This window comes from Dendrobates tinctorius, unplaced genomic scaffold (assembly GCF_039654945.1).
Source record: "Dendrobates tinctorius isolate UK_male_01 unplaced genomic scaffold, ASM3965494v1 ptg000315l, whole genome shotgun sequence".
In the NCBI taxonomy this organism is placed as follows: domain Eukaryota; kingdom Metazoa; phylum Chordata; class Amphibia; order Anura; family Dendrobatidae; genus Dendrobates; species Dendrobates tinctorius.
Window position 1 is genome coordinate 4,034,643 of NW_027361982.1, and position 10,321 is coordinate 4,044,963.

General features: G+C 47.2%; 1 protein-coding gene across 1 annotated transcript; it reads right to left on the reverse strand.

The window, feature by feature from the left end:
• Window positions 1-744: 744 nt before the first annotated feature.
• On the reverse strand, window positions 745-1,854 carry LOC141073747 (carbohydrate sulfotransferase 4-like). Its single transcript, XM_073561151.1, has one exon. The coding sequence runs from the start codon at window positions 1,852-1,854 to the stop codon at window positions 745-747; it is 1,110 nt and encodes a 369-aa protein (XP_073417252.1).
• Window positions 1,855-10,321: the final 8,467 nt, after the last annotated feature.

Below are 10,321 nucleotides of genomic sequence, written 5' to 3' on the forward strand. Positions count from 1 at the left end.
TATCCAACGTAAACAGTGGGTTTCTAAGAGCCGCGCTGCTCTTAGAAACCCGATGTTTACGTTGGATACCAGCGTGACACTGGTTTCCAAGGTAAACATCGGGTTTCTAAGAGCCGCGCGTGTGGCAGCGGGAGCCAGCGATCAGCGACACTGATCGCTGGCTCCCGCTGCCACACGCAGTGATGCGTGTTGGCCAGCGGGAGACAAGCAATGAATAAATGGCCCAGGACGATCCAGCATGATCAGCGGTCGGTCGGTGCTGGATGTCACACACAGCGATATCGCTGGAGAGATCGCTGATGCGTCATAAAATCAGCAATCTCGCCAGCGATATCGCTGTGTGTAATGGGGCCTTTACTCTTTCTTGACAGAATATGTCAGGAGAAAAAAGGGAACTTGTTGAATTTAGACCTTGACAAACTTTGTTTATGCATGAGATACGCTGCAGCCTGACAGGTTTGATAGTAGCAGGTTTACCTTTCCTCCCCAGCTAGCCAGTTTATCAGTAAGTTGGGAAGAACTGCTGTTGGCTGAGCCCAGCTTGCATGGGGAATCCTGAGGAATAGCTGTGGGCTGCATAAGCATTTGGCAGACAGCTTACTTGTACAGCGGTGGCCAGCTATAAGGAATGTCTTAGCCTGAGATATGAAACGAAAATCTGAAACAGGAAGATGGAATTTTACTGAGAGTAATGTCACCTCAAAGTTCAATATTCACATCACTAAGGGTATCAACCTCCCCAAGTTATAAAACAAAGTCCAGGCTCATATTTTGCTGATCACTTCTTGAACCCACTGGCAAGTAGCCGAACAAGTCCATTGCTTCCTTGCAGTATTCCTCAATCTCCTTCACATTGTTGAAGTCCATGGTCTTCCTCCACTGTTGAACAACATTTGAAGACTTTCTAGAAAATGTCATGAATGCATTCTTTTCCCTAACATTAAAGTGTGTGATGTTATAAACCCATTGCTCCAAATCTGGAGTCATTTTAAGTCCAGAAAACTCATAGATTTTTTTTGTGTTCGCGATAGGTTCTCTTGACAAGTCCTCATGACGAATGAGCAGATATCTTCTCTTTAGGTAATCTCCAGCTGTGTTGACCATTTTGTTTATATTTGCCTGTGCTTTGCAGATTGTGGCCATGACCGGTCCTTTTGTGGCTTTGTCATGTTCCTTAAGCACAATGGGATCATCAACACTGAGGTCAAAGTATTTCCTCGATGATGCTATTGCCCTGGGGTCTCTAACTAGGTGGATGATCCGAAGATCAAGGACAGGGTCTCGAAAAAGTGGAAGGAGAACAGAATAATCTAGGATTCGTACTGTTTTCATGACCCTATGACTGTAGGTGTCACATGCCTTTTCCATTTCATCGAAGGTGGATTTCTTACACCGTTGGAAACATTTTGACCGATTATAGCCCTCAGGTGGTAGAGGAAGTGAGCAAGATGGTAGTGAACACAAAGCTCGACTTTCTGCGAAGAAAGATATGCTGGAAATGTGCTGGCGATCACCGCTGACATAATGTTGTAGTGAGGTGACATCACAGGTGAAAAGTGAATGAATAAGGTCTCTGACTGCGTAGTGAAGAAGCTTGGCACCTTCTTTTCTAAATCTCATCCATACTGAATGACCTGGCTCAAAGAGATAAAAGACATCAGGGTGGTGATTGAAGATCTGCCCGATGAAAGAAGAGCCTGAACGCCAAGAAGATACAATGAGAATATGGACGGGTGCTTTCTTTATTTCATCGGACTTTGACAACTTGGAGACTGGACTGACTTTGTGAAGCTGATATGAAAGGAAAATTATGTATAAAAGTGCACAGAAGTAGAAGACCGAACGGATGGACATGGTGCCATGAAGCCTAAGAGCAGAGAGGGTAGAGGTCAATTAGGAGTGAGAGAAAGGAAACAAGCAGGGTTTCCACAATTTAAACAACAAAACATAAAAGTAAAAAATACAATAGAAATACAGTGAGTACGGAAAGTATTCAGACCCCTTTAATTTTTTCACTCTTTGTTTCATTGCAGCCATTTGGTAAATTCAAAAAAGTTATTTTTTTTCCTCATTATTGTACACCCTATCTTGACTGAAAAAAAATCAGAAATGTAGAAATTTTTGCAAATTTATTGAAAAATAATACTGAATACTTTCCTCACCCACTGTATATCTAAGTCTTTGTTCACATTAGCATAGTTTTCCATACTGTTTGGCTTCTTACGAGCAAGCTTTGCCTTCAGAAACACAGAAATGAGATGTATGCCATTATAAGTCAATAAGAACTGTCAAGGTGCCGAAGAAAAAAAATATCAACAGGAAACAAAGAGGCATCAAATATGCAAATTGTATAGCTAAAATCACAACTAGTCCTTCTAAGAGAAGACAGTGGACATTGACTTCTTACCTTGTTCTCCAATTTAAGCCGAGTGAGGAGCCCAATTAAAGATTCTTGAATTCGCCTTTCCTACCTCCATAAATTTTTGCCTTTACCATTGGCAAAAAAGGGGGTTACGTGCCATTTAAAACTCAAGCCCATAAACATGTCAGCCAAGCTGGAACATTTCCTACTTTAGCAAAGAAAACAATTAAAACGATGAAAACAAATCAACAAACAGAACAGATCGCTCTGGGAGACTAAATCCAAATTTACGATCTACAGTAACCAATTATTCTACCTCATAGAGCGGAACCCTTCGTTCTGGAGAAGAATCTGTTCATGGCTTGGAGTAGAAGAGAACTAAATGAACGCTTAAAGGGAGCTCTTGAGATATTTCCCTTCTTTAAATACTTAGTTAAATGTTTGACACGTGCCAATCAGTCTGCATGAAGTTTAGACTCAAGGTATGATTGAAAGTTTTTCTTCAGTAGGTGACACTTCTACAACCGAACACATCTATTATCATCATCATGTCATGAAGATTAGTTGCCTTATTATTTTAAGGTACACAATAACCTGTTGAGATTGTGTCATTCTGGTCTCCTTTTATCTGCTCTGATCATACTTTACCATTAACAATATGAAAATAGGGTTTGTACTTGTGGCGCCCCTGAGGCTTCAGTCGCCACAGAGGTACTGCACCTTCTCCTAAGGTGTAGTGCCCCACCATCCAGGTAGGCTGGGAACTCCTTTCCGCATTCCAACACCTGCACTCCACACACAGGATAGTTCAGCAGGGACCCATCCATGCTTTATGCTGGAAAGGTCATAGGGTGCCTTTTGTGGTCCCTGGCTTCGTAACACAAGAGGTGCTGGGGAGGCGGGTGGAGTTAGATATAAAAGAGAGGGAAGAGTGAAAATTATTGGTTAGTTGGTTAGAGGAGAGAGAAGAGAGAAGATGGGTGTCTGAGGGACGTGCTGCAGCAGGTCCCAGTGATCTGGGCTGCTGGCACGAGAAAGAGACTGATAAGATTGATAACCTAACCTTCCATAAGAGAGATAGAACAGATCGGAACGAAGAAGAGAAGGACGGTGGGAAGCAGGTTGAGAAAGAGAGAGAACCCTTCCAGTCCAGAGAGCGCAAAGGCCGGGGCCTGGTCCCCGAGGTTGATTGGAACTTTACGTCCGGCAACAGACACCGGAGGAGTAGTGAGCCGCTAACGCCTTGCTCCCATCATAGACTTGGGACACAACAGCAACTGAATAGAGAGCCGGGGATTCGGAGAGTGAGAGGAGTCCCAGAGAGAGAGGCTACAGCTGTCTGTCATACAAGTAAAGACTAGGAGCACCTAGAGAGAGGCATTCCAGGGTAACTAAGTACTGGAGTGCTTCGCACCTAAAGGCGCATGAGAGGAGTCGTTCAGGAAGGTACATGTTGGCAGAGTGTGGAAGGGAGAATCCTATCCTGCCTGGAGGTTGACTGGAGCCCTGACCTGGAGAATACAGTACGGAGGCAGGCAGTTGTGTGAACTGCAAACAGTGAGCAAAGCTTTGGAACCGCATACTCTGGTGTCCTCCAGTTATTCCAGCACCGCTACACCTGGGTACCAGCCGCCATACCATTCTGCGCCTCTCCTCATCCATTGCCCCTACACTGCCCTGGGACTACAGCTCCACCTGTGGGGAGCTATACCACCTCTGCTGCACCACACCATCGGTCCCAGCGGATCTGTATGCAGTGTTGGCTTACCATTTTATTTGCCAAACACCACGGGTGGCGTCACGAACTATTCATATAAACTTTAACACCATTAACATCACCACCATTGATATTGGGCGCCCAGGGCTACGGACCGGGTCACCGCTGCTGTGACACATTCCCGCCTTGACACCGGCCCGGTACCGAATACCCCGCTGCCCTGGGTGTGCGAGGGCGACCCATACTCCTCTTGTGATACCAAACTTACCCCAATGATAACGCCCTTAACAAAAAAGTGATTGTTTGCAGAAGGAATATGCTGTGCCGGATCCCAAGCTGAAAAAAAGAAAGATGTCCTCCAGGAGTTAGCCTACGATGGCTTAAGAGAGGCAGTCAATGCTTGATCTGTGGAGGGTCCTACCTCCAGGACTATTGCTGGTCTTCAAAATGAAGATTCCTGGTCAACTATAAACAAGGGGACATGGCACTCACAGGAGCTTCAGGTCTTCTCTTTGGTGATCGGCGAGGATCTTGAGATGAAATCCCCATTCATGATGGTGTGAGCAGGTAGCAGGATGCAGTGACGAACAGGAGGCAGAGCAAGGGCTAACAGATTTATTAATGGAGGTATACTCCACGAAGGGAGATAATAGGCTAAGCAGGGGGGTAAGAGATGTGGTATTAGCACGGTATGGGTGCAAGGTGAGGTATAAGGTAAAACAACTGTTCATGAAAGGGTTAACTTATCTGTCCGCCGGCTTCCTGACTGCAGAGCTGTAGGTTTCAATGGTGGCGCCCATGCAAGTGGCACGTGATGTCTCCGGTGTCATCCTGAAGAAGTTGGGGGTCCGGTGAGGGTGGTGGGTCCTCGTTGCTTTAAGGGGGGTCCTTGATCCACGGTTCATCGTATGGAATGCAGAGTAGTCTTTGTTACCACTGGAGCATGATTCAGCTCGGCAACAGTAGGCGGGTGAAGAATTACAGAGTTCTAACTGAGTCACCTGGTCTGTCTTAGGCGGCACGCGCGCACCAACCACCAGCCCGGAGCGTCTGCAACTTTTGGTCACGGCAGATTGCTGTCCACAGTCAGACACGCCCCTTGCTGTTGAGTGCAAAGGTCGGTCCGGGTTGGAAAGTTTTTCCCCGAGCAACAATGGTGACAGCCCCAACAGTTCCAGCAACGGCACAAGAGAGGTACCCCCGGTCCGGTCCATCTTGTTACATTCCCCCTCTACTTTTGCTCGCCATTCTATGGGTGATAGCTCTTGTAATACGCTTTGACATTCTCCTATTCCTTGAACTATTTGTTGCCAAATAAATTAGTCTTGATTGTATCGGTTGGGGGATATCTCGGTTGCTGTCCATTCGAAGCACCGTAAGTCAGAAGGAGTAGCTGAGTCAAGTTGGGTAGTCGAGTCAGATTGTACAGGTAAAGGCAGGGATGCGCCCATTTCCAAGGGACAACCACTTCAGGGACTTCAAGCTCTTGTCCCTCTCTTAGATCTACAGGTGGTTGTTCAGGACCTTCTCTTCACAATCAGCAATGATTGGTGGGGTATTTTGCACTTCTTATATCTGGTCAGGATCTCTTTACAAAAAGGGTTGTAGCATATTCCGGTGAACTATTCGAGTGGAAGCGTTTTCTTCTCCTTCTGGTTGAATTTCGTAGACGGGCCCTTCGGAGTTGATTCTCCGCTTCACTCAATACAGGTTATTCTCCCATCGATACTCCAGTTTATCTTGAGGATGTTTATCTCGTACCAACACCCAGTTCCCAGCTTGGAGTGCTGTCCCTCACAGAGGAGTTGCTTCTGGATGCTCTAGTTCCCCAAATATGGTCTGCACAAGACGATGTAGAGGCTGCAGACGATGACGATGTAACGGACCCAGGTGGACACCCCCGTTCATTGGTAGTCCTCCTCGGGATCCAGCTCCAGCTCGGTAATCTCTCTTCCTGGTGGGCCGAGCAGCAGGGTATAAGGAGTTTAACCAGTGGTGCGATGTATTTGGTTCTTGTACACCCAAACTAGCTCAGCTACAAACTCAGATCACCGGGCCTCTTGGTCTTCCTCCAGTGTCCGTAACATCTGAATCAGAGTGCGGTTGAACCGTTCACAGGCCCCATTTCCCTGAGGGTGGTAAGGCATTGTCCGAGATTTTTTGTTCTGGTACAGATGGTGCAATTCTTCCATCACTTTCCCAAGAAAACGGGCGCCTTGATCAGCGTGGATTTGCTTCGGGCTGCCGTACGCCTGAATGGAATTCTTGCGGATGGCATGTTCAGTGGATTCAGCAGTTTTATCACGTGTCGGGGTCACAATGGCAAACTTCGTGAATGTTCATATCCCTGATGAGCCGGGCCAATTGTCAGATAGTCTATCATTAGTACTTCCAGAGGAGCCGAGGTTAAGATGGTCTGTGTGGGAGCTCTCTGCTCTGGAGGTTTTGCTAATTCGCAGCTTCTACATAGCCAACAGGTCTCTTGCACCACGGCCTTCAGTCAAGGATGATAAACTAATCTTTGCAGCTACTGGAAGGTCTTCTCCTGACCGAAGTGAGCTCCTCTTTCATGTGCTACTGTGGCCACTTTGGATAGCAATGCCTTAGGGATCAACACCTGCCAGGTGACACCCGGCTCCTGCTGAAGTTGAATCTTCCGATACAGCAACCCATTTCTCAGTTGGACCCTTTCCCACTGCCAAAGGATCTGCAAAGTCACCGGGGACAGGGCATCTCTCTCTCTTGTTTAGCGTCTCATTTTGGCGAGTTCCCCATCTTCTTGCTGTAACCTGACCCACTCATCATGGGACCGTACCAGTATGCATTCTCAAGACACTACCTGCTCCTGCTCGTGCATAGCTGCCATGGTCCTGTTAGAATCCGGAACTCAGGGACCTCTCTTCAGCATCCAGTTCTTCATCTCGGTTGGGCCCAGGTTTCCCATGTGTCACTCTGGATAAGGCATTGGCTCTTCTCTTGTCGGCGATTTTATATCGAAATTTCGCCATCTGAGCCACCCAGCACTGCTCCAGGGCCCCTAGTTTTGTAATTAACAGATGGGCTAAAGGGTTATGTTCAGTGCATACCAGAACTTTGAAGTCAGACAAGTATTCAGCAAACTTCTCCGTCATGGCCCACACTAATGCTAACAGCTCTAGTTTGAATGAACTCTAACGGTCTTAATTCCATTCGGAGTCATGGAGATACCAACTAGTGTATGCGATTACTCGTTCTTTTCCTTCTTGAATCTGGGACAGCACAGCTCCAAGTTCATGCAGGCTTCCATCAGTGTGGAGAACAAAGTTGCGAGAAATTGGCATAGGCTAACACTGGCGTTTCAGTTAAAGCCACCTTCAGAGCTCAAAACGCTTTCTCCTGGCGTTCTCCCCATGGAATGGTTCTGTTCTTCGCACCAGATGGCACTCCCTTCAAAAGTTCCAACAGCAGGTTCACTATGCGAGTAAAGTTCTTCACGAATCACCGATAACACCCGGTAAGCCCTAAGAAAGCCCATACATCCTTCACGGTCTTCGGAGTAAGTCAATCCTGTACTGCAGCAGAGACAACATGTCCCAAGTACTCAATTTGGGTGCGAAATAGAGGACACTTCTGAGGCTTCACATTCAAACCATGTCTTTGAAGGCGGCTCAACACCTGTTCCAGTCTTTGGAGATGTTCCTCGAACGAGGCAGCATATACGATGATATCATCTAAATAAATGAGAGTGGCCTCAAAGTTTAAGTCACCTAAACACCTCGCCATTAATTGTTGGAAAATTACCAGGAGCTTTAGCTAGGCCAAACGGCATCTGGTTGAATTCATATAGACCCATGGGGAGTATAAAGGCCATCTTTGCTCGGTCCTGCTCGGACATTGGCACTTGCCAATAGCCGCTGGCTAGATCTAATGATGAGAAGTATTTTGCGCTTCCTAGGGCAGATAAAGACTCTTTAATCCTTGATAATGGATAGGAATCTCGCACAGTGCAGGCATTGAGTTTTGCCATAGTCCACACAAAAGTGCAAAGTACCATCTTTCTTTCGCACCAACACAATGGGAGCAGCCCACGGGCTCTGACTCTCTCGGATAACACCATTCTGTAGCATCTGGGTCAGCATTCCTTTCACCTCTTGGTACATTTGCGGTAGAATTTGTAGGTACCATTCTCTTATGGGTGTGGTATTTCCAGTCGGAATCATGTGTGTGATTGCTGTAGTGCAGCCGAAATCGTCCTCATGACGTGCAAACACATCCTGATATCGCCCTAAAAGAGCATCTACCTGCTGAATCTGTTGCGGTGTAAGTTCTGCTAATTCAGCCCACATTTGTTCTAGTATACGGCGTCCTTCCCACAGGAGCTGAGGTTCAGTGTTAAAGATGTATCTACAGTCACGGGCAAAGCATCTCCCTGTTTCACCGTCAATTTTACGGCCTGTGGTGGTATCAGTTCTTCCTGCATGCCCAGGATTTGCGCTACTTCATTCCTGGATGGGAGCGTGATATTACTTTCTACCAAATTAACACATCATACTGGGACCGTATATGTACAGTGGCTAGCGTCCACGCAAGAAGGAGCCCTGGAGGTAGTTGCTCCATAATGGCTGGCTATCTGTATTTCAATTCCTTACAGAGGGGTACAAGCCCGGACGGACAGGGAAAGTATGATTTGTCCCGGTGGCAAAACAAGATTGGCAGAGGCTGGAACGATCACTTTTCTCAACATCTTCCTGCCACTAGAGGTGTCTTGTGCTTGAGCCGCACGGATTAGCTGTTCAAACACTCCTTGGGGGGTGTAAGGGATCCATTGTTTCGGGAACACATCTGGGGAGTCATTGAGGAGAAGACTTCCGAATTCTTTCAGCACATTCATCCCTAGAGTGACAGCGTGTCCATTACCTGCGCCCCCAGCGGTCAGCACCACTCCTTTCCGACCCAGGTGTTTACCGCAGACAGTTATTTGCATCCAGACCACCCGTGCAACTGGCATGGGCAAGTGGTTGGCAGCCGTCATCTTTATCACTGGGCCCCATTCAGGCCGTATTGCCTGGGGAAAGTGTTGTCGGAAGCATATTTCAGGCATCATGGCATCGTGGGCACCTGTGAGCCAATGTCTACCAGGCAACATACAGCCTGTCCATCTATTTCGACACGGACGAGATCAAACATGGAAACTAGATTTGTGGGACTACTGTTACTCCTTCTTCAGGCTCCAGGCGGTGTCCTCCAAGCACAGAGCCTCCTAGTTTAATGGACAGCGTTGAAGGGGCCTATTTCGAGCCAAATGTCCAGTTTCACCACATTTATAACATGTGGGAAATCCCTCTCGGCGTGGCATTCTTTTTTCGCGACGAGGTTCAGTATCATTTCTGCCCCCAGGTGGATTTCATAAAAGTGCAGGTTTCTTTTTTGAATCAGCCAACTCTTCTCGTATATCCTGAATTTTCTTCTGCAACTATTCCTCCTTCCCCGCCAGGATTGTCACTCCCTGCTCTTGCATGCGCATGTGCGCTTCGCTCCCCACCTCGGAGAAGGTCATGTGTGGATTTTCCCGCTAGCGCTCTCGCAAAACCTGTTTCAGCAGCACGTCTCGCAAGCCTGTCACCAATTGATCCTGCAGCACTATATCAGTAGACTCTATGCCTATGCCATCTTTTCTAGTAATGGCAGTATGGATCTCCTGTAGCGTGTTCATGTACTGGGTCACCGTCTCCCCCTCCCTTTGAACCCGGCAAAATAAGCGCATACGTAACTCCCCTACGTCCGTGGGGTCTCCATGGGTTTCCTCCAGTATTTGTAACACTGTCATGATTCAGGACGACATTTCCTTCCCCGTCCTGGATCTGTTGGGTTAACTTTGTACGGCCTCTCTTTGTTTTGGAGAGGGTTATTTAAACCTACTTTGAGCCAGGCTCTTTGTAAGTGATTCTTCCGTTCTTTGGATGAGCAGCTGATGCAAGTTATACTTGTGTATACCGTTTGTTCCTCTGTGTGCTTGTACCGTGTATGATTCGGCTTGTCCCTCCTTCTGTGTCTGTATCATGATTCTGTAGTACTGATATCTCTCCGGTCTCGACCTTTGGTTTGTTTCCTGACTTCCCCCTCGTCTGTGCCCCTGGCTACTGTGTCCCCATTTAGCTTATGACTTTGGCTCATCTTGCACTATTCTACTGCCTTAGGCTCCTGTATTACCCTCCGGTTACTGACCTCGGCTTTCCTGACTTTTCTCCCGACGCTGCCGGCTC